This window comes from Podarcis pityusensis (genome assembly GCF_964106645.2).
Source record: "Podarcis pityusensis genome assembly, chromosome: 7".
Lineage (NCBI taxonomy): Eukaryota > Metazoa > Chordata > Lepidosauria > Squamata > Lacertidae > Podarcis > Podarcis pityusensis.
In genome coordinates, this window is record NC_138031.1 from 74,683,948 (window position 1) to 74,709,612 (window position 25,665).

Here is a 25,665-nt window from a genome sequence, read left to right on the forward strand (position 1 = left end):
TGAGGAGGGTGGAACAGGCTCTGTTGAGCCCCATGGAGAACACCCATATTAGCAAGATCATTCCTATTGCATTAAATAGCCATTAATTACTTGTTAAGGCAATATCTCTTGGTACAGTGAACCACCCTGTTTTTATAGAGGAGGTGAATGGCTATTAAATTCATTTCAATTTCAGGCTCAATTAGTTACTCTGCTCAATTGCCTGACAAACCAAACAAATGTATATTTTATTTAAATTTTAAAAAGTCAACTTTCTTAAAATAATACTTACGCAAAGTTCATGAATGTCTCCCAAGCAATATAATTAAATGAGATGAGTTTTCTACTCCAATTTATGAATCAGGTTATTGCAGAAAAAAGAACGACACCAACAGAGAAATGGTTTAGCTATTATTTGATACGTCTGTTAGATAGGGATAGATTATTGAATACATTTAGCAATTCCATCACATTAGTACAATGTAAATCAAGCTATAAATCCTAACAGTTTAAGATAACACACACACAAAATAGCATTCATTTTAAGATCAGCGACTGTACTCAAAGTATTAGGGATATAAGATACCACGTTTCGTGCATGTGTTGATGGAGTGACTAAAAGTACAAGGGCCACACATCAGTAATATAGTGAAAATTCACTTAATAGGGCAATCTTTTATAGCAAGATCTGGCAATGTGTGGGGTTAGGATTTAGAAGGTTTCTGGCAGTGCTGCAACCAGCTGAACACCCTCAGGACCAAAAAGTGAGAGACTTAGGTTGGATCCCAAGTCCATTCAACTCGCTGATTTCCTTAAGAATGGATAGGTTTGATCTTCTTGCAGTCCATGGGACTCTCAAGAGTCTCCTCCAGCACCATAATTCAAAAGCATCAATTCTTCGGCGATCAGCCTTCTTTATGGTCCAGCTCTCACTTCCATACATCACTACTGGGAAAACCATAGCTTTAACTATACGGAGCAAACAGGGTAGTGTAAACTATTTTGAAAGCTTGCTTTTCCTCTGCCACACTTAGGATCTGGTGTGCCTTATGTCGGCTTAATTTACACTGTGCTCTTTTTTTCTGGGGGTACTCAAGGTTACACGATACCAGCACCTTCTTTTTCCAAATGTTAAAAGTGTGGCACTTGTTGTAACAACTTCATGACGATGTTGATAATGACATTCATTTATTTATTCATTCATTCATTTGTCCTTTTGTTTGTTTGCCACCCATCTGACTGGGTTCCCTCAGCCACTCTGGGCAGCTTCCAACAAATTAAAACCCGTTAAGACATCAAACATTAAAACTTCCCTGAACAGGGCTGCCTTCAGATGTCTTCTAAATGTTATATAGTTATCAATCTCCTTGACATCTGATGGGAGGGCATTCTACAGGGAGGGTGCCACTGCTGAGAAGGCCCACTGCCTGGTCCCCTGTAACTTCTTGCAGTGAGGGAACCACCAGAAGGCTCTAGGAGCTGCATCTTAAATGAATTATGGGGGTGGAGACGCTCCTTCAGATATACAGGGCCAAAGCCTTTTAGGGCTTTAAAGGTCAGCACCAACACTTTGAATTGTGCTCAGAAATGTACTGGCACGCTTTCTTCTAAAAAAAAGCCCCGACTATATTATACCACAAACCTATCAGTAGATTTTTAGAGTTCAATGAGAGCTAGTGTGGTGTAGTGGTTAAGAGCGGTAGTCTTGTAATCTGGGGAACTGGGTTCGCGTCTCCGCTTCTCCACATGCAGCTGCTGAGAGACCTTGGGCTAGTCTCTCAGCCCCAGTCACCTCACAGAGTGTTTGTTGTGGGGGAGGAAGGGATAGGAGAATGTTAACCACTTTGAGGCTCCTTTGGGTAGTGATAAAGCGGGATATCAAATCCAAACTCTTCTCTTCTTCTTCTTCTTCAATGGGACATGCTCCTGGATAAGTATAAGACTGTAGCATAAACTATTACAGGAATTGTATAGGTCATAGACATCAGTTTTAGAATACAGAAAAAAGGGACTCAATCCTTTCCAAGTCACTATATCCTTATAGTCGAAATATCTGTAGCAGAATACAAAATGCAGAGAAAACATAGACAAGCCAATAGCTCTGATTTGCACACTCCGGCTTACCATTGTAGGTTAGGCAAAGAATTTGCTCTGCTGCTACTTCAAGACCTTTGATATCCATCTTTGTGCGGTGATAATCCAGATGATCACAGCTATTATGCATTCTTCGATTGAATGGACTAAGAGCACTCTGCTTTGGCAAATCCCATAAAGAAGACTACCGCTCTCCTTATTGACTTTAGCGCAGTGCTGTGGCAGGCAAAATGACAAAGGATAATCATTTTGAAGTCAATCCAGACAAAGCTCTTAATAAACAGTTTCTCAAAGGGAGCTACAGGCAGCTCGTTTTTATCACGCACATTCTCTATTAGTGTACTGCTGCGTGGGGTTTGTTATGCTCCTCTTAAACAAGAGGCTGTAAACTTTCAGTAATGAATCAAATGCTTCTGGTTGCTATCGGAAAGGAGGGTAATGGGTCTGAGTTGAAAACTGGTCACTTTCCCAGAATTTGTTTTTTTTTTTGATGGAAGACGGACAGAAATCTTAATTGCTTGCGGGTGGGGGGGACGACCCCAGCTTTGGAAGTGTCATGCAATTCTTCCATTCCTTTTCCAGCAGTGTGGAGCAGTTTGGATCACATGGTCCAAAATCACAAGGTCACAAGATTTGAAAGGGCACCCTGTGAGGTAGGGTGAGCTGAGAGGTAGTGACTGGCCCAAGGGTCACCCAGTGTGATTTGAACCCTGGTCTCCCAGGTCTGACATGCTAACCATTATACCATACTGTCTATTTAAGCTTGTAGAACCCATTCTCAGTAGTGGTATTCTTCCATTTTCTCACCATTTGGGAGAGCAAAGAGCTTATTTCCTCTCCTTGCTGACGTTCTGGGTTGATTTGAAAGGAGAAAGAAGTGTTGAGAAGAAAAGTAAAGAGGCACTGCTGTCCATTCTACCCTGTATTGACTGCATACTGTACTGGTTTTCTGCTGCAGTTTGCCTTCCTCCAAAAACTATGCTATTCATTGCATTGTCCCAGACCCTCCAAGCACCCCTATTTTCCACAGGCAGTCCAAGATTTACAGAAGCCATCTGGTCTCTGCTTTGATCCCAGAATGTTCCACTTTTTATTAGGATGTCCCTATTTTCATAATAGAAAAGCTGGAGGGTATGGGGTTATGCGCCCCCCGAGCCAAAGAGATAAGTAACTTCATAACTTTAGAAGACTTCTAAAGGTTAGATTTAAAAAAAAAAAAAGGTTAATTGTTTATTATGTTTTTATATGTGTTGGAAGTCATCCAGAGTGTCTGGGGCAACCCAGTTGGATGGGTCGGGTATAAATTGTAACATTATTATTTTTATTATCAATTACAGAATAGGATCTCTCTTTTTTAATTGGAGAAATGTTGGAGGGTATGCTCCACTGTGGCAAAACTACATAATTTATGTAATTAATTACTTATGGAGTTATTATTACAAAGGTTGCACAGCACCCCTAATCTCTACTGAGTTGTAGCAGAATTTTAGGGGGCTCCAGGCATTTACCCAGGGTCAGGGGTGCCAACTTCAATAAAACATTGTGGGGGCCCAGGTAAGCCCTGCCCCCACATAATAAATCACATGACGCAGTACACACACACCTTTGAATGGCAATGTTCATTGACTGGGGAGGTCCGCCCCCCTGAAATGTTTTATTGTGGGGTGTGAAGACCCCTCAGCCCCTAAGAGTTAGCTCAAATGGCCAGGGTCGTGTTTCCGTTGGGAATCAAGAAGAAGTGGAGACCGTCATATCAGAGATATTGTTCATTAACACATATTTACACCTGAGTCTGCTCTGGAGAGCGTTCAGTGCGTTACATCTCAACAGCAGCTTGTCACCCAGCCATGCAGCGGGAGATTTCCAAGGCATCCTGAGCATCTCCCAGCCTGCCAAGATGGTTCTGGCCTTCAGCTCCCATGTGGAGTTCTGTCCCCTCCTTTTCTTCTACCCAAAAGCCCCTGCTCAAAACCTCAGTTTTAAGAGAACTCTTGTCTTGCTGTGGAGCCATCACACATGCTTGGCAACCTCCAGCTTCCTTGTCTGCTGCTGAATGTCTCACCTTTTGTCAGGGTCATGAATCTTCTATGTTTCTGAAGGCTGCATTCAGGCCAGCCTTACCAGGCTAATCTGGTCTGTTAGCGTAGGCTAAGTGCAGGAATTTCTGTGTTTGGCACACCTTCATTCTAACTTTTGCTAATTCTACCAAAACCTATAACATCATTATGACATTCATTTCAAAGCAAAGGAAATGCAATGAAAGGGGTGGGATGAAATCAATTAGGTACCATTTATGGACTGAAAAGGGACACGGGTGGCGCTGTGGGTTAAACCACAGAGCCTAGGACTTGCCGATCAGAAGGTCGGCGGTTCAAATCCCCGTGATGGGGTGAGCTCCCGTTGCTCGGTCCCTGCTCCTGCCAACCTAGCAGTTCGAAAGCACGTCATAGTGCAAGTTGATAAATAGGTACCGCTCCGACGGGAAGGTAAACACCGTTTCCGTGTGCTGCTCTGGTTCGCCAGAAGCGGCTTAGTCATGCTGGCCACATGACCTGGAAGCTGTACGCCGGCTCCCTCGGCCAGTAAAGCAAGATGAGTGCCGCAACCCCAGAGTCGTCTGTGACTGGACCTAATGGTCAGGGGTCCCTTTACCTTTACCTTTATGGACTAAAAAAAATCTACAAAAGTGAATACCAATATTTTTGCCACATTGATTCATGTTTCAGATGGGATGGATAAGTGAACACCAGCAATATCCATTTCTGTTTTTGTTGGAATTCTCTGACATCCCTAGGTGAGAATGCTGAAGGATGTGGAATTGAACCAATTGAAGAAGTAACCCTGTTGTCAGTAAACCACTTCTCTAGTTTTTCTGGTAGGGCTGGAGATAAAAAATAAGGTTCACTGAGGGATGAGGTAAGGTCCTTGAAAGGAAGGCAGCAATGGTTCTTTTCTACTTTGAATCCTTGTTGCAAATATTGAAAATGTTGCATTTTATTTCAGTGTTTTATTTATGTTTGGATTCCAAACTCTTTACAGTCAGGGTGGTAATGCACAGGGTGGGTAAAACATTGAAATAAAAAAAGTAAACAGGCCACAAGTGATGAGGTGGGGGGATGAGCTGTGAAAACAAAGCTGTCGCTCTGCTTGCAAAAGGACTGCACATTGTGGATCATATTTATTTACATGACTAAATTTTAGTGGTTTCATGAAAATGTAACTGTCATGGTCGCTGCCCCCCGCCTCCATTTAAGCCTCAGCTTTGTAGTTTAGTATGGGTGCTGAGTATTCAGTCAACAGTCCTTATCCCATACCCTCCAAAATTTTTCTGATGAAAATAGGGGCATTCCCATTCCATGATGATAATTTTACTATTTATAACCCACACATCTTATTGGGTTGCCCCTGCACTCGGGGCAGCTTCCAACATACAGTGGTACCTCGAGTTACATACGCTTCAGGTTACATACGCTTCAGGTTACAGACTCCGCTAACCCAGAAATAGTACCTCAGGTTAATAACTTTGCTTCAGGATGAGAACAGAAATCGCACGATGGCGGCGCAGCGGCAGCAGGAGGCCTCATTAGCTAAAGTGGAGCTTCAGGTTAAGAACAGTTTCAGGTTAAGAACAGACCTCCAGAATGAATTAAGTACTTAACCCGAGGTACCACTGTATATAAAAAACATAATAAAACATTAAACATTTAAAAAAATATTCCCTATACAGGATTGCCTTTAGATGGCTCGGGGGTTAGATAACTCCATACCCTCCAACATTTCTCCAATGAAAATAGGGAGATCCTAGGGAAAAGCGGGACATTCCAGGATGACCAAGGAGTGTGGTGGAGTCTCCTTCTTTGGAGGTCTTTAAGCAGAGGCTTGACAACCATATGTCAGGAGTGCTCTGATGGTGTTTCCTGCTTGGCAGGGGGTTGGACTCGATGGCCCTTGTGGTCTCTTCCAACTCTATGATTCTAGGATTCTAGGATTCTAGGATCAAATCAGAAACCAGGACGGCTTCTCTAAATCAGGGACGTCCCTGAAATATAGGGCCAATGGCAGGGTCTGTTTTCCCTCGTTGTTGACTCACACTTTCTGCGGCTCTTTGAGAAGAAGGAATGGACCTGATGCATTTTAAGTCTATTGTAAAGTTGTGTCCTTTGTGGCATGCAAAAGGGCTATTAACAGACGTTTTCCAGTTCCAAAATAAATGTCTGTTCTCCAAGAAGGATTTGAGGTTTTTTTTATAACTTATGCATTGGGATCAAAGGAGCAAGCCTTTATTCTGTGCAAATGCTTTCTGTTTCCTGACAAGTTGGAAGCAACAAAAAGTCAAGCAGCAGCTCTTTAGAAAGCCCCAGCAGATGCTCTGCTTCTCTTGGTGGCAGATTTTTTTTTGTATTTGTATTTTTTTTAATCTTTGCATGCCATCTGATCCAGTTCAGGGAATGTCAACAATAACACCGCCACGAAACAGATGCCTTGGAGGCTGCCAGTGTATAGTTCCACCTCGCCACACACACAAACAACTGTTTCTCAATGTGTCCCGTACACCCACAAGCTGAAATTAATCCGGAGTTCTGTTTAGAGTGTAATATCAGAATGAGACAGGTTACAGCCAGCTAACATACTTTGTCTTTTACTCCTGTAGAAATCTGTTCTATTTGAATGGGTATTTATCATAATAACGGCCCTGCTAGATCAGACCGGAGGCCTATCTAGCCTAGCATAGATGCTGTGGACAAGGGACGTGGGTGGCGCTGTGGTCTAAACCACTGAGCCTCTTGGACTTGCCGATCAGAAGGTCGGCGGTTTGAATCCCTGCAACAGGGTGAGCTCCCGTTGCTCTGTCCCAGCTCCTGCCAACCTTAGCAGTTCGAAAGCCTGCCAGTGCAAGTAGATAACTAGGTATCACTGTGCTGGGAAGGTAAATGGTATTTCCGTGTGCTCTGGTTTCCGTCACGGTGTTCCGTTGTGCCAGAAGCGGTTTAGTCCTGCTGGCCACATGACCCGGAAAGCTGTCTGTGGACAAACGCTGGCTCCCTCAGCCTGAAAGCAAGATGAGCGCCGCAACTTCACAGTCACCTTTGACTGGACTTAACCATCCAGGGGTCCTTTACCTTGACCTTAGACGCCTGTGGGAAGCCTTCAAGCAAGACCTTCTGTGCTGGGGGAGCAAGCGCACTCCACAAAGTATTATCTCATAGCTGTGTTTCAAAGTGCTGAAATTGAGCAGGTATGCTCAGTTATGGTGGACCTGCAAATATTCCAGAAAGGTAGAGGAGTTATATCACATGCCATAAACTTTAAAAGCTTTTGTGCTCTGAGAATTTTGTCATAGGACGTGGTGATGTTCTGAGCAGCCTAATTCCATCACATTTCAGGTTTACTGACACTCATCCAGAGATCCATTCCATCCTGTTTTCTACAGTTTTTTGGTGTGTGTTTTTTTTAAGGAATGCACAAAATCTTGTACATACCCTCCAGCATTTCTCCAATGAAAATAGGGACACCCTATTTAATAATGATGATGATGATGATATTTACACTCCAACCATCTAACTGAATTGCCCCAGCCACTCTGTGTTGCTTCCAACACGTATATAAACATAATAAAACTATACAGGTCTGCCTTCAGATGTCTTCTAAAGGTTGTACAGTGGTACCTCCAGTTGCTAACGGGATCCGTTCCAGAGGCCTGGCTGCATCCCGATGAATTTGCAACTGGAGATGCTGCTTCTGTGCATGCGTGCAGCGAGGTTTAGAGCTTCTGTGCATGTGCACAGTGCATAGAGCGCTTTTGCGCATGCGCACACAGCGAAACCAAGAAAAATGCTTCCAGGTTTGCTGCGTACGTATCCCGAAGGATACGTAATCGTAGGTGAATGCAGCTAGAGGTACCACTATATAGCTACTTTTCTCCTTGGCTTGGGGGGGGGGGATGTCACATAACTCCATACCCTCCAACATTTCTCTGATGAAAATAGGGACATCTTAAGGAGAACCAGGACATTCCAGGAACAAATCAGAAACCGAGATGGTTTCTGTAAATCCGGGACCGTCTCTGGAAAATGCGGACATTTGGAGGTTCTGCTCTTATGGTTGTATCCAGCTCTGTGTGAGCACTTTTACTATGACTTCCACTTCCTACCCCCACCCCAAATCTTCTCCAGAGAGTGCCTCAATCCCATCCAAAAGTCTGCATTTACATGGCATGAATTTTAGTGCACATTTTAACTAAAATATCCACTTGCTAACATGAAATACACACTTTTCAATGCATTCATATGTTAAACACACATTTTACATAAAACCTGTATTTTTGTCTGTGCTTTTTGTACACCTAAACTGTGTAGCAAAATCTGGAGAAATACGTTCCGCGACTTAGGTTTGTCTTCGGTTCACAAGTGAGTTTTGGGAGTGTTGGATCTGATCAGTCCTCTGTAAAAAGTGACGTGAATGAATTCCTCCCCTGTCTCTAATAGGAATTGGGAACAGTGTTAAGATCCTGGGTTTTCAGGTCTGTTGTCTCCTCTGAAAGGAAGTCACAATGCTTAATTGTAAGTGATTAGTGGTATCACAAAGGCACTCTTTTTGTACTTGGGGGTACTTCATTATCATATAACACTACTGTACTTCATAGATGTATTTTTAAAACACAGAAGTGGCCTATCCATGGATGGGAATGTTGATAAAAAGGAAAGATTAGTGGTTAGAGGAGGAATACTGGTGCTATTAGCGAACAAATGAAGTGTGCCCCCCACAAGCTAATATCCCTCCATCCTACTTATAGCACTAGGCTAAAGGAGGAACCATATGTCGGGCCTGCTACTTTCCTACCACTGGATAGTAGTAAAAATATGAATAAAAACTGTTATTTACTAGTTTATGCTCCTTCTGGTGCAATTCAGCTGAACTGTGTTGAAAAATGATCGAGATATGATCTCCCCCCCCCCTCGCTAAAGGTGTTCAATGCTCTGGCATTAACCTAGCACAGAGAATATATTTTTGACAACCATTATATTAAAAGCTTGGGTTCTGCATGTAAAAAGCTGCAGTGATGTGATGTCGATGACAACATACAATTGTGTGTTCTTCCTTTTCATTTACTGCCTTCTTTCTTATTTTCTTCTTCATCTTTGTCCTACTGTGATTTTCATACTGATAGATACAATAAACTTTCTGATTCTGAAGTTCTGCTTGGTATGTCTGATGTGCTTATTCAGAACCTCATCTCCTGAAATCAACAGCTTTTTCAAGCTGACTACTTAATCCAAGCCAGTTAATGTTAAGATGCCACAAAACTATGATAAAGTCATGAAGCAAATTCAAAGTAAGGGCAATGTTTCATGGCCTTTTGCCCCTCTTTCAAGCCCCTTCACCCCAAAATCACTGAAATGAGGTGCACTTTTCATAGCTAGCCTTTTTATTTTATTTTTATTTTGTGAATCCACCTTAAGGTCAGCCTTTATACACACATGTGTGCTGGCCTCTAGGTAGAGGTTACTCTGTTCCAGTAGCAAAAGTGGTATTCACACCATTGAAAAACATATTTCCTTGTCTTCTGCTGTAGGGCATGTTCTTCTGGACACATATTTTTTCAATTAGACATGATGTTCCTTAGCTGTGGATTTGGAAATAATGGGGAGGGTTTACATAGTGGAGGCAGGATCTTTCCCTTTTGCCTTTTAGGCAACGAAATGGGACAGGCTGTCCCTGAGTGGAAGGAAACCTCTGTACTTAAATTTAAAACCAGTGTGTGGTAGTGGTTAGAATAGTGGCACTGATCACAGGAGGACCAGATTCATCCATGAAATTAAGAGTGGTTTGGAACATTAACAATGCATTTGCAGAAATGACAACTATGTCACACTCCCTGTGTTTATATCAAGCACATTAGAAGTTCTCTTGGTACCTCATGCATTTCCCCTTACCGGAAATGTGCAAACCCATTTGAAGTCAAGTACAGGAAGTGTCATTAAGCTAGACGTCCTGTATCTGTACATAGCATTAACTCCAACCTGAGGCTTCCTTCTCCAGGATATCAACACAAGAAGTGCAACTGACATTTCCTGGACTAGCATATATCACTGAAGTCCAAACCCACACTGATTGGATGGCTATGGGCAGGCTGATGTCTCTCAGTCTAATCAACTTCAGAAGAACACAGAGGCTAATTGAGAGAAGAATTATAAAATAATCTGCATGTTGTTATTTGTAATAATTTCTATAAACAGGGTTAGGTACACTTAAAGATTCCAAAGGGTTTGTGCAATGTTCCTGTCTTCCTCAGAAATAGCAACTTTCCCATTTGATGTTGTTAGAGATTGAAATGATTTTTGGATTAATACTTAAAATGAAAAAGCTACCGTTCTTCCATCCATGAATTTCTCTTATTAATTACTTTGACCTTTTCTCTCTTTTTCTGTTAAGCTTCATTCTGACTTGGACAAGGGAGTGGGAAGTGTTAAGTACACGTTATCAGGAGATGGCGCTGGTACAGTGTTTACCATTGATGAGACCACAGGGGACATTCATGCCATAAAGAGCCTTGACCGCGAAGAGAAGCCTTTCTACACCCTCCGTGCTCAAGCAGTGGACATCGATACGAGGAAGCCACTGGAGCCTGAATCTGAGTTCATCATCAAAGTGCAGGACATTAATGATAATGAACCAAAATTTCTCGATGGGCCTTATGTTGCCAGTGTCCCTGAAATGTCTCCAGTAGGTAAGTCTGCCTCTTCTTCTTCCTTCTCCTTCTTTAAAGGAACTCTTCTTATCTAACCTGCACGCTTTAGCCTCATTTGTTCTGGAAATGAACCTGGCAAAACAACAACAAACAAACATATGGTCACGTAAAGCATCCTCAATAAACAAACGAGACGTAACTGGTTGTGTTCTTAGATAAATAAGGTATACTATTCATAGTATCAAATTGTAAATTTCAATAGAAGTAACTCATAAAGTTCAACAAACGAACAAAGCAGAAGACCCAGTGGATCAGATCATTCTCTAGTCGGTTCATGCATAAGGTCCATCCATGTAATGGTGTCCATTCCACCTGTCTGTTCATAAAGTCCAAACCATCCACATGAAAGGTTGTTACAATTCCACAAAATCCTTTCACAGAGTCTAAGACAAGGATTTCCGGAATATTGGCCTTGTTTCGCCGTCCTGAGCTTCATCAGCAGTTAAAGCTCTAAGTAATGCAAATAAATACAATATCATGATCTCACGCATTTTACAGCAAAAATAATATAAAACCATAAACGACTGTACTTACCATATGTGATATTACAGGACAATGGATCTTATGGCGTGGTAGTAGCTGCAGTAAGCAGCAACTGTTACAAAGTAGGTGTAATGGATTTAGGGGTTGCTCGTGCGTAAGTTGCCGCCACTCCTGGCGAGGTTACCTGGTTAAACCCTTTCTGACTGAACAGCCTCCAGCATCGTGACTGTCTCAGTCGCTGGCAGAATCCGTCAGTGGGCATTTCTTAAACTTCTTCCAGCACAAAAATTCCTTGACGCCTAGTCTCCACCTAGACTCCGTGCGCGGAAGCCTTCTGGGCAGGGAGGGTGTGGGCAGCGGAGGACCCGTACTCTCTTCGCTGGTCTCCAGCGAGGAGTCTTGGAGCCTCCTCTCCGATTCCCCCATCTGCCCCCTTTCTCTACTGGTGTTACGCTGATTTCCTTCCCCAGCGGACGGGCTGCCTCTCTCCCTACTGGGACCCTCTCCGGTTGTAGTTGTAGTTCAGCAACATCTAGAGGGTTACAAGTTCCCCACACCTGTGGTTGAGGGGTATCTTCACACATGTGCTCTCAGCAAGTTGCCCCAGGAAGATAGAAGGGAGTCACTGCTGCCAGATCATTCATTTCTAGGTGACCTGTCTCCTCCATGTGTGTGAAGTATGTTTAATCACTGAGATTTCCATGATGACAGTAGCTCTTTTTAAAGCAGCATTATTTTGGTAAGGTGTTTGCCCCTTGAGGCAAAACACAGAAGGGAGGTGTTTGGATGGGCAGGCCCTTTTGAGGGCAAGTTATTATGATAGACCTTTCAATCAGTATTTAAATCAGGACTACTTTGCCTATGTGGGCAACATTGAGAGTGAATTTACTATTACTTGTGCTACACTTTTTAAGTTCAAGGGGGAAGCGATCAGAGAATTTGACATACACATAGTGATAAGAAGAGCCATACTCATAATGACCAAGTCACACCTCCGCTGCTAAATTAATCACCAACAATTTCTTTTTTATATAAAAAAAAATTATTAATTCATCCCAATTACTAACAAATCAAATCAAATCACAATACAAACAAATAAGAGCAAATTACATTCTGAATTTTTTTAAAAAATCAGAGGGACTTCCCATGTACTGGATGTCTGGAGAAATATCATTATCGAAGAATTCATGTATCAGAAAACTAAATACTGGACGGCAAAGTCTTACATTAGCAATACCAACAATTTCTAAGCAACAAACATTAGCTTTTCTGCTAATGTAAGACTTTGCTGTCCAGTATTTAGTATTCTGATACATGAATTATTCGATAATGATATTCTTTCGCCTGTGGGTGATCTTGCAGCTGAAACAAATAATGTGTCATAACTGTATGATTTTTTGGTAAGCTAAGAAAAATAGCATCTTTTTTTATAAATTATCAAAATAAAAACGGTTGTTTTCATCTAAGATTTCCTCTTCCTGCCATTCATTTTGTCTCCTAAATTGCTTTAAAAGCATTCTTTAAGGATGTAGACTGGCCCACTTTCTACCTTAGCTTCCTTTCTAAAACCCAATCTATTACTGAGCATCCTCTTTGGACCACATATAGATATTCTGTCGGTGTTGGCATTCATGACCTCTGCTGTTCAAGGTTGAGTATTAAATTAGTTCTGTATAGTAGCTACTCAAAGAGCATAGACCTGTGTAGGAGCTGCTTGAGACATTGTACCATACTGGATAATGGATGCACACCTTTGTTTTGAGTACCCTTGAGCAAGTGAGACAAATATTCTACATCACCACCATTTTAAGATATCAACAGCAATTACTTGCTGCAGACGTGGCAGTGGGAGGCCCCAGGAGTATATGCAATCGGTTGCTTCTGTTTGTGTATCTGTGGCCATCTCCTTCGCTCACTTAGCAATAATAATAATAATAATAATAATAATAATAATAATAATAATAATTTTTATTTATACCCTGCCCATCTGGCTGGGTTTCCCCAGCCACTCTGGGCAACTCCCAGCAGAATATTAAAAACATGATAAAACATCAAACATTAAAAACTTCCCTAAACAAGGCTGCCATCAAATAACTTCTAAAAGCCAGATAGTTGTTTATTTCCTTGACATCTGGTGGGAGGGCTTTCCACAGGGTGGGTGCCACTACTGAGAAGGCCCTCTGCCTGGTTCCCTGCAACCTCGCTTCTCGCAGTGAGGGAACCACCAGAAGGCCCTTGGAGCTGGACCTCAGTGTCCGGGCTGAATGATGGGGGTGGAGACGCTCCTTCACGTATACTGGGCCGAGACCATTTAGCAAGGTGTTATGAAAGGTGTTGAATATTTGGTTACTAAGGGGTTTGTATGTTTGTTTTGGAATGTGTTCCTTCCCTGAAACATTCTTAATTATTCACAATGGCCACAATCCGACCCCCTCTACTTGCAAAAGGTGCAGCACCCCAACAATTTGTTCATCTCGCCCAGTACAGTATTGTCTTCTCTTCTTGGTTGTCTCTCCAGGTTCTCAGCCAGAGGGCTACCTTATCCCTTTAATGAATGAACTCAGGACCTTCTGCTTGCTAGCTGTGTGCTCTGCATTACTGAGCTATGGTACTAATGTGCCAGCTTCATTTGCTCTCCTCTTTGCCTCTTCTCTCCTCTGTTGCCTGGACACTGAGACCTTGCTCCTTCCCTGGGTGCATCTGACAGCTGAGGCCTCTACTGATAGACTACTCTTATCAAGATTAGAAATAGCTTTCAGCATGAGACTAGGGTATTGAATGATATTGAACGTGCACAGATACTATCAGTGCCTTGCAGCAGAGAAGAATTTGGGTGGGGAGAAGGGGGGGTCTGCCCCTCCCTTTTCATCCTTCACAGTCTAGTTTTCTGCACTCTCTGCCTTGCTATCTATGTTTACAGGGGTTGAGTCATAGTCCATGCTGTTTCCTGTTGACCCCATAATTATATTTTGCTTCAAGTTACAAATCTTATTTATTTAGGTCATTTCTATGCATGCTTGCTGGCTAAGCCAGAAAGAAAATAGAATCCCCTGCAATTCTTTCCACACTTATGCTTAACAAGTGTGACCTCTATATAAGCACATCAGAACATCTGTTTATAGTGTTTCAAAGAGGAAGAGCAGGTTGCAAGTTTAAAAATGCATGCCAGTAAAATGAATAAAGAAATGCACTGGCAATTTGTCTTGTCAGAGTTGTATACTACTGACAAAGCATCTGCTTAATGCACCTTGCTAACTGTTTTGTCACTGTAAATTCTTCCCCAAACTCAACACTTGATTTTGTGTTTTTAAAAAAAAAAAATAAAATAAAAAATAATGTTGAAGATATTGTGTGATTCTACCAGCTTTTTTTTAAATGTTCGTTGGCAGTTTGGTTTGTTGTTGTTGTTATTATTTAGTTGTTTAGTCTTAGCTCTTCGTGACCCCATGGACCAGAGCATGCCAGGCACTCCTGTCTTCCACTGCCTCCGCAGTTTGGTCAAACTCATGTTCATAGCTTCAAGAACATTGTCCAACCATCTCATCCTCTGTCGTCCCCTTCTCCTTGTGCCCTCCATCTTTCCCAACATCAGGGTCTTTTCCAGGGAGTCTTCTCTTCTCATGAGGTGGCCAAAGTATTGGAGTCTCAGCTTCAGGATCTGTCCTTCCAGTGAGCACTCAGGGATGATTTCCTTCAGAATGGATAGGTTTGATCTTCTTGCAGTCCATGGGACTCTCAAGAGTCTCCTCCAGCACCAGAATTCAAAAGCATCAATTCTCTGACGATCAGCCTTCTTTATGGTCCAGCTCTCACTTCCATACATCATGGAAAGCTATGGAAAACCATAGCTTAACTATACTGATCTTTGTCTGCAAGGAGATGTCTCTGCTTTTTAAGATGCTATATAGGTTTGTCATTGCTTTTCTCCCAAGAAGCAGGGTCTTTTAATTTCGTGACTGCTGTCACCATCTGCAGTGATCATGGAACCCAAGAAAGTAAAATCTCTCACTGCCTCTATTTCTTCCCCTTCTATTTGCCAGGAGGTGATGGGACCAGTGGCCATGATCTTAGTTTTTTTGATGTTGAGCTTCAAACCATATTTTGTGCTCTCCTCTTTCACCCTCATTAAAAGGTTATTTAATTCCTCCTCACTTTCCAAACAGAAAAAAATGTTTATTAACAGAGTAGCAAAAGTGGAGCTAATTACAAAGGATGGCTTAGAATTCAGCAGATTAATATGAAGCTTTCTAAACAGAAGCCTAGCAGAATGAAGTGTAAATGATAGCAGGACCAGAACTAGGTGCCTTGGTAACTGGGGCAAACAACCTGACATTTGCCCTGAAGTTAACCCCATATTTTATGTAATAAAATGATAAACAAACAAGTATTGATCACTTAAATATTTAGTTTGATTGTGATAATGTTAGGGTAGCTATTAAATCAAACACGGGGGGGGGGGACCTATAATATTCTAATGTTTACTACAACATTATTGTGTCTGTTCCCAAACTGAAGTATCAAGAATAGAAGGTGTAGGAGGCTTAGTTTAGTCAGAATGGAATATACACTTTGAGAGTTAGTGCTAAATACCATATATTTTGCTCTATAAGACTCACTTTTTCCCTCCTAAAAAGTAAGGAGAAATGTGTGTGCGTCTTATGGAGCGAATGCAGGCTGCACAGCTATCCCCAAAGCCAGAACAGCAAGAGGGATTGCTGCTTTCACTGCGCAGCGATCCCTCTTGCAGTTCTGGCTTCTGAGATTCAGAATATATTTTTTCTTGTTTTCCTCCTCCAAAAACTAGGTGCGTCTTGTGGTCTGGTGCGTCTTGTAGAGCGAAAAATATGGTACATTACTTCTGGTATATGAGCCAACATAGCTGCTAGTCAGCTGTGAAAATTTGTGTCCTGAACTTTTTAGACTCGTCTACCCATGTACTATCTGAAACCAAAGGAGTGCATTGGTTGCCAAATATGACCCCCCCCCCCCAGTTCTTCCACCCCACTATATTGATAATGGGTTTTGCAGAATTTCTACCTTGTGAACGGATTTCCTGCTCTATTTATTGGATGGAAGCTGGTTTGAGGGAAAGTGTATCAAACAGCAGCATTTCTCATGAAACTGCAGGATACTTACGGATTGAAATGCCATGTGCTCTGGGCTTCAAACACCAGAGCACACTGGAGCTGGAATCAATAATAATGTGTGCAAAGCTTCTGTACTACTAAGTGAACCTAAACCTGAAGTGTATTTTTAAATGGATTACTTCGCCTAGTCGCCCAAATGGCTGTAAACATTAACTATATTTTATAGGAAATGACTTTTTTTCCTGGCTACCGACTGAGTGGCTATGAGCATTATTTTCCCTTTCCAGCTGCTGAGCTATTTTTCTCCTATTAGCTCGGATCTATTTATATTTCTCACATCAGAAAGTAAGCAAAGGTTGCCATCACTGAAGCAGCTCTCGCTTTATGACAAGCAATAATGTCCCAGTCGTCGAACTCTCATAAAGACATTGGAGATAATGAGAGCAAGCTGAGATTTAAACGGATTATAATGGATATTTGGCACATGCCCCGACTGCTTTATCTTAAAGCACTCCATTCCCCTCTCCTCCTTTCCCACTTTGGAGTGTATTATACTCTGTTTTGTGTGTGAGGAGGGGCACGAGATGCCCTGTGCAACAGGGCAAGCCAGTTCTAAAGACCAGACACTGATGGATTGCAGGAGTCAGTCAAGGGATCAGCAGCCTTGGAGGGCGAAAGGCAGGAAAGACTTAAGGATGCTAAGCAAGTGGGAATCAGCAAACCAAACATGATTAACGACTGCAATTCTATGTATAGAAATATCCACAATAAAGCAGATAGTACCAAACCCCAGGAAGTGTCAGAGTGATAAGAAAGTGAACATTAGGGGCTTGATTAATGAGAGAGTAGAGGGGGGAAATTACTGATGGCAGATATTGTAAAAAGGGAAAACACACCTCTGGTTGCCACATGTATTTGTTTCTTTTCTTGTTTTGGTTGCCATGATTTTGCCTCTGCCTCTTGGACAAAGCCAGTCTGGACTCAAAAGATCTAGGGCAGGCCAAAGATGTTGCAGAATTGGTGCCTTCAGGTAACAGTGGGATAAAGGTGGGGTCTAGGAATATAGGAGAGGCTGAGACCCATACTTTCACTTGGCCCATATTTTTTTTCATATTATGTATGGATTAATTCCCACTAGTCCAGAACACATAGTCTAAGATCCCTGTGGAGTTTTCCTTCACATATCTGGAACCAGAAGATCATATTTATGTCCTGATCACATTCTATGTGTAATGGATTTAGGGGTTGCTAGTGCGTAAGTTGCCGCCACTCCTGGCGAGGTTACCTGGTTAAACCCTTTCTGACTGAACAGCCTCCAGCATCATGACTGTCTCAGTCGCTGGCAGAATCCGTCAGTGGGCGTTTCTTAAACTTCTTCCAGCACAAAAGTTCCTTGATGCCTAGTCTCCACCTAGACTCCCTGCGCGGAAGCCTTCCGCGCAGGGAGGGTGTGGGCAGCGGAGGACCCGTACTCTCTTCGCTGGTCTCCGGCGAGGAGTCTTGGAGCCTCCTCTCCGATTCCCCCATCTGCCCCCCTTCTCTACTGGTGTTACGCTGATTTCCTTCCCCAGCGGACGGGCTGCCTCTCTCCCTACTGGGACCCTCTCCGCCATCCCTCTGGAGCCTTCCCTCCGCCTCTAGCTCCGATGGCAGTTCCCTGACACCATGCATCTTAGTCTTGCCATTATGTCAATTTTAGGCCCTACCTACACAATACATTTTAAGCAGTTTCATGCCACTTTAAACCGCTATGGCCTCACCCAAATAATCTTGGGAACATGTACTTTGTTAAGGGTGCTGAGAGTTGTTAGGCAACCCCATTCCCTTCGAAGACCTACAATTCCCAGAGTTCCCTGGGAAGAAGGCTCAGTTGTCAGTCTGAAAATTGCTGCTCCAAGGTTAGATCTGGATATATGAGCCACTGGTCATCTGGCCCTACTTTACAATATTAAACAAATACATACTGATAATCATTTTCATCCATCAAATGAATATATACAAGAACATCTGCTATTGCTCTTGGACTGACTCTCTCTCTCTCTCTCTCTCTCTCTCTCTCTCTCTCTGTCATCAGAACATCTATCCAGGAACATAAAAAAATCTATCAATCATATGTACGGTTAGGTGAATCTATTTCAGTTTCTCTCTATATCTCATTTTTCCATTCTTAAGTTCAGATCTCCACATTTCTGTGTCAGTTTGAGGTGACAGACCTCAAGAAAATTTGTTAGCATTTTAGTGTGCATTTCCCCCATTACACACATTTTTGTACACAGTTTTCTATGCAGTTTTGGCCACTATATGTATATTTACATGCAATTACCACTAAAGTAGGGATGCAGGTGGTGCTGTGGATTAAACCACAGAGCCTAGGACTTGCTGATCAGAAGGCCGGCGGTTCGAATCCCCGTGACGAGATGAGCTCCCATTGCTCGGTCCCTGCTCCTGCCAACCTAGCAGTTTGAAAGCAAGTCAAAGTGCAAGTAGATAAATAGGTACCACTCCAGCGGGAAGGTAAACAGCATTTCCGTGCGCTGCTCTGGTTCACCAGAAGTGACTAAGTCATGCTGGCCACATGACCCGGAAGCTGTATGCTGGCTCCCTTGTCCAATAAAGCGAGATGAGCGCCGCAACCCCAGAGTCGGCCACAACTGGACCTAATGGTCAGGGGTCCCTTTACCTTTACCTTTACCTTTACCTTTACCACTAAAGTAATGCATTTTATTTTCACTGGTATATATGCATTTATTTCCCCTTGGTTAATGGATTTGTGGTGGGAGAACTTAACTGATAGGTGTGCATGTTTCCGCTGTGGTTCAGTTTGCATCTTCCTTTGGGACAAACAAACATTCTTGTGTCTCAGAATCATGCACACAGTGAAAGTCAAAACAGTGGCTTCTGTTTCCATCCTGAAGAACTTGAAGGCCTGAGCTTAGACATCAAGTCAGTTTAGAAACTACTTGAACAGTTCAGTAGCTACTTCTCTGTGGCTTTCTCTACCAATTTGGTAACACCAAATTTCAGTAATCACAGAGGGCAAGCAAATCATTCAGTGCATAATTCTGTTGATGCCACAACTCTCATACAGGTCAGCATCACTGACATAGTTATGCTCATCTTTTATCACTGTAAACAAGGATAGATCCAGCCCTGCTCCTTATTGCCTTCATGGCAGTTCCATTGCATTCTTATCAACCCTTTTTCTCCATGCAAAGGTTCTGTGCTTTTGAAAATGCCTGTTGCTTTTGAAAGCAACAGGAAAAAGCTTGTCTGCAAACACTCTGTTTCCCAGTGCTTAGTCCTATGAGAGGTATTAAAGACACTGTAGCTAGAATTAGGCAACTTGCTTACTCCCTCTTTGGTTCAGTGACTCCAGAGTCATCTGCTTTCCCTTGTGATTTCCACTCTATGTCCCCTCATGCCTGAAAGCGAACCAGACAGTTTTTAGCAGATGCTCTGTCATAGCTCTTGCATAGCGCGCTCTCTCTCTCTCTCTCTCTCTCTCTCTCTCTCTCTCTATAATACTCCATTCACAGCTTTTTAGTCCTGAACCAACAATAATCACTGAACATAATCCAGCGAGACAAAACACCTTGCTTTTCAAATAATAGATGATCTAGCTGCTCACCCATCTGCTGCTATTAAAGCAGCAGGAGGAACATTGCCTTCTACATGTTGTAAAGAAGAGGAGGGGACCCACTCTTCCAAATCAAGTTGAGAAAATGCATTGAGGTTGATAACATGGTAAATCTTGACCATCTGGTGCTGGGGAAATGTTGTGATTATGCATTTGCAGGGCGGGGGATTTGTAGATGTTTTAAAAATGCAATAAAATTCTAATTACTGGGGTCATAAGGTAGGTATATTGGAAGTTTTCAGCACATTGGGAGCTAAGCCGTATTGAAGCAAACACAAGCTGCAAATAACATTGTCAGGTGCAGAGTAAGCTGATGAATAATTTGAAATCACAGAGGAATGAGGATTGTATAAGGAAGGGGTGGAGGACCTCAGTCCTGGGGGCTGAATGCAGCTTCCCTATCAGATCTTTAGGACTCTGCCCAGGCCCTTTTTTCTCCTCAGGCTGCACCCTACTCACCCACACACTGGCCCTGCTCCATGCTGCCTTTTACCTAACTGGAATGGTCTCTTTAACTGTAACAACACCTGGATAGAGAGATGTGTGTGTCTTTAGTAACCTTTGGCTTTTGTGTGACTGGACACTAGCCTGACACTGGGGGAGCCAGCTCCAGAGACCTGAGCCATCTTGCTCCGTCCTATTTTGGGGAGTAGGGGCCGACCCCCTCTTCATGTTCATAAAACATGGAGGAGAAGTGCAGAGCCGACCATGGCATGTTTCCAGTGACAGCCTCCTTCTCCTGCTGCCGTGGAGGAGAAGGATGCTCAAAACAGCTTCGTGCCAGTGGCAGTGTCAAGAAGTGGCAGAGGAGCTGCTGGCCCTGCAAGCCACATGGCTCCCATGTTCAGCCAGGGCTGTCTTAAGGATATGCAGTGCCCGGGTGCAAAGATCCGCCCGGCACCCCCCCAGTTGCCCAGTCCCAGGCACGCAGGAGGGCAGAGCCGGCCAGCCGCTTCAGCGTCTCGCTGTCTCGGTCGTCCCCAAACTCACAGGGCAGAACCGCCTGCAGCAGAAGAGCCCACCGCAGCACTCTGACAGGTGGGCTCTTCCCTAGACTCAACTCTCAGGCCCCAGACTCTTGGCCTGGCACCCCTGAGAGCCCGGCGCCCGGGTGCCCCGCACCCCTAGCGCCTATGGGTAAGACGGCCCTGTGTTCAGCTCTGTGTCCTGATGCATGAGGTCGGGGTGTCCTGATGTCATGTCCACGGGGTTCGCTTCCCCCCATCACCATCTCAAGCTGGCGCCTCGGCCTGCCACACAAATATGAGAGTCACACCCATTGCTCCACCCAGTTTATCCTGTGATTATACTATGGATGCCTTGAATTCCAACAAAAAAACAGGAGCAGAAATTGTCAGTGGGTTATTAGACTGGCAAGGTAGTGTTGAGGCATTCCTTTGCTTAGACCGGGGGAAAGATGTCTGTGAAGATATTGGCTCTGTTTTTCCATGTAGCGGTGTTATTGGGTCTGCTTTAGAGGGCTTCCTGCCTGCTAACCTCAAGTTCAGTGTTCATATTCTTACTAGCATCAGGCTCAGAGTCATTAGGTATTGACACTGTAGCCTCTGACTCAGTGTCCTGGCTGTTGCTAGACAAGGTAAACTCAGTCTCCAGCATCCATCGGCGCTGTGTGATTCTAGCATACCCCCTTTCCCATCTCAAAGGCAAGGTAGGGGTACCCATTTACATTCCTGGAGTCCTCAAACTTAGTAAACCATATATTAGCATGGTCAAAGTCATTACTAGATATGAACTGTCCTTGCTAATAGAGGAGTGAAAAATTTATCCCAGGTAGAATGGTAAAAGTGTTAAACTGTGTCAGTGTTTCATAAGCTGCCGAAGTCCTGGCTAACATCTAGTTATGTTATGCTTTTAATAGGTTATGTTACATTCTGGAGTATGATATGTTTTTATAGATTATGTCTGAATAGGATGAGAGTGTTGGAGATATGTGCAAATGTGTATGTGAACCCGGTCTTTGGGTGGGTGTTTGATTTTCGTTGTTGTGTATACTGTGTATATACGGACAATGACAATAAATTTATCTTAGACTCATCTTAGATCTTAGATCTTAGTATGACTAGAGGCCAAGGAGAACACTGGTGTTTTGGGATAGATTGATTAAGTGTTTTCCATTTACATTTTGGTTGCACTCAGTCCTACATCCATTCTTTCCCGTTTTTGTTGATTTCTTTTAAAAAAAGAAAGCACACACAAAATACATTTCAGATGCATGACTTTTGTATGCATTCTTACACTAAAACATACTATTTTGTATTTTTCCTGAAATACGCATTTCTTTGTGCACATTTTTCAAACTGAAACTATATCACATGTGTTACCTGGTTGATCCACATGTACATAAGTCTGAGAATGGCATATTGAGTTTATTCGCTTTAGAAATGTGAATGATTTTCTCCTCTGTTCCTACTTGGACTGCTGATAGTTGTACAGAGGACAGAATTTTGGCGGCTGCAGCCTCCGTTCATGACAGCAAGCTGCTTCTGCCAGATCTTCTCTTCTATACAACAAGTAAAGGGACAGGAACCATATCCCTATTAGAATATGGTCATGCGACTTTTTGCAATATATATTTTAGATCTCTTTCTCTCAGTGTGGAGAAGAATTGGCTCACAGCTGGACAAATGGGAGGGAGGAGATTCCTAGCAATTCAAAAGCCAGATCATCAGTGGCCTATGGCTTAATCTATATGACATGTCACATAACTAGCTGAACACAACCTGCCAGCCGTATATTGTGGCCTGCCAGGTGCTTGGCAGCCTTCTTAATGCTGCTCCAAGCAAGCATAAAAACCCTGATATGTTGTCATACAGGCAGATAGTCTGCATTTGGCTTAGTGGATCATAAGTTGTGCAGGCTTAGTGTAATTCTCAAACTAGCTACAATGGGGCATGTAGTTCTAAACAAGCCTAGTCCTGTTGATGTCAAAGGGAGTGACAGCATTCCTAAATATTTATGCCGGAGTCTCTGCCAGTTGCACTGTTGCAATATCCCCACACTGGCAAAAGAAATTCTCCATCCTAAATCCATGTGGACTGCATCATAGTCATCCATGTTAGCTGCTTTATGTGGTCTGTTAATTGTGTAACCTGCCATTTCAGTCCTAAGAGGGTACTTTGTGATCTGTTCAAAGCCATTACTCTGCCTTGGAGTTGACAAGTCATTTGTTCCTGAGCTCTGGAAAACTACTATCATTTTTTATTCTTTCTAACAAATGAGCTATATGACCATTACTGGAGGGTGACAAAGCTTAATTTGGAAAACGGACTTCTCTTTTGAAGGGTCTGTGGCAGAATATGGGCTCTACCCTGACTTTGTCTTTATACCAATATTTTCAGTGTGAATTCCCTCCTTTCACTGTGGGAAAAACACTGCAGCAACAGTAGAGACAGCAGCACTTGAATGACTGGGCTGGGTTCACAATGTTAGGTATAGTTGTTTAATTGTACATTGAAATAGAAAATGACCATGTATATGCGTTGTTAAAGGGAACATATAAATTTCCATTGAAGCTAAGTAAGGCTCTCTGAGTGCCTAATAGGCTGCTAATTAACTGAGAATGTACCTCTGCTTTCCTTTACATGGTGTTTAACTTTAGATCACACGAGTAAGGTATTCAGTGGCAAATCTTCATTTTGAGGAGTTGTTCTCAAGCCACAAGATAAAGAGGTGCAAATGATGTAATGGAGACTGTGTGGAGAGAAAGACCTTTGATTTCAGATCTCTTTGAAGTAATTTTATATTCTTAAGATGCGAACCTGTGCTTGGACAAGCAGACAGTTTTGTGCAACTATTGGGATGTATCCTAATTTTTATAAGTCTGTTTTTGAACAAGTTCTATTAGTAAAGCTTTGGAACCATATTTTTTGGTATGGGTGATTTTTTATTCTAAAAGTAATCATTTTTTTATTCATCCTATTACTTCCATATGCACAATATTAATAACCACAATACCTTGAGCTGTGTGGAAACTGTGTCACCAGCTGAAGAATGCTATTGATTTTCCCTTCTTCATTTGCCTACATCCCAAAGTTGAGATGATGAGCTTGCCATGCTACACTACCATTATACCACAATATACAGAATATGATTGACATATGTGGGTCACTCTTCCCTAACCAACGTTATGTGAATTGTATTGGCAGTCAACCTTTGTCAACACTGGGTGCCATTAGCAAGGTGGAAGGCTCTGAAAGTAATATAATGTATTTGTGGAACCTGTACTGGTTAGGGTACAGTTTTTAAAATTCCATTTCTTCCTGGAAGTGGCATTGATGGATGACACTGTTTTCTCCTGATTTAGGGATCCATCAATACCTTGTATTCCAATCCCCACCAACATTCTACCTCTTTTTGCATAAATAAGAAAACAAAACAAAAAGGAAAGGGGCAAACACTAAGGAAGGGGAGGAAGAAGAGAAATGAATGTGGGTATACAAAAGTGAGCAACAACCAGAATGGCTACTCCACAAACTTGCCCAGCATTTGCTAGGTACTAGATAGCACTCTTGCAACATGCATACATCTTCAGAATCCATCCTTAGATTTATTTTTATGAAGTCTTTTGCATTCACAAGATTGAATGAGGTCTTTTGGTTCAAGAAGATAAATCACTAATATAAAATTATTACAAAGTTCAAGGGAGTGTGAAATCACACTGCAGCCTGGATGCCATCCAAGCTGTGAGGGTAAAAAAAGATATCCCTCCCCTTACATTGCAATTTTGACAATATGATCCTTGTTTCCCTCTTTCTTGCTCTGTGAGAAACTCCATGTATGGGCGGGTGGGTGGGTGTAAATTAGAAACACAATTCAGTGCATAGCAGTGGAAACCAGGAGGGGACACACGTCATCAATGAAGAATATGTTATGCAAATAATGGTTTGTCCAGTAAGGATAGTTGTGTTGTCTGTCTGTCTTTAGAGACAACAAATGTGCCTCTGGGGGTGAAGTCAAACCTCTGAAGGGTACTGCACCTGCTATAGCTACAGAGACCAGTAAATTATAATTGCTTCTTCCCACGTTGTTTTTGCTGCATTGGGATAATCCAGGAATCTGAAAAGACCACAGATTCTGTTTTTATTTGCTAATAAGTAAGGCATTTTGAGCTGTGCAATTTTTCTGGAAAAAGAGGTGACAGAACTCACCATGAACACCTCCCTCCTGAGAGGTGCCAGAACTGAGTTTCAGTGCAGTGAGTTCTGACTGGAAAAAAAAGCCCTTGTTTTGAGTAAGGTCCCTTGATCTGCCTAGAATCTATATGCACATGAAAGCAAGCTTCTGCTCACATATCCTTAACTGGAAGAGGAATTAGATGTGAAAATGAACTTGTGTTGCTCTGCTCACATGATCCCAGGCAGAGCAATCTGATCTGCCCCATTGGAGAGGGTTTGGGAGACATAGCAGTGCCTATATGCTCAGCTTCGTCTGGTGGTGCTGGGCTCCACTAACAGGGAAGCTGTGCTGCTGCAGAAATCCCCTCTCTGCCCATCAAAAGCATAAGCATATTGAAGCTACTGCTGGCAATATCCCCACCAGTAAGTAGACTTGAAATGGAAGTATTTTGGAAGGGAGCTAGGCAGAGCTGAGTGACCAAGGATCTACTGGATCTTAAC

General features: G+C 42.7%; 1 protein-coding gene across 4 annotated transcripts in view; it reads left to right on the forward strand.

Moving 5' to 3' along the window:
* The window catches only part of CDH12 (cadherin 12), a 721,954-nt gene that overhangs the window by 609,081 nt on the left and 87,208 nt on the right, over nt 1–25,665 (forward strand). For all 4 annotated transcript variants that reach the window (XM_081014754.1, XM_081014753.1, XM_081014756.1 and 1 more), the window contains one exon: nt 10,507–10,801. In XM_081014754.1, coding sequence (XP_080870880.1) covers nt 10,507–10,801 — 295 coding nt within the window. The remainder of the gene's footprint in view (nt 1–10,506; nt 10,802–25,665) is intronic.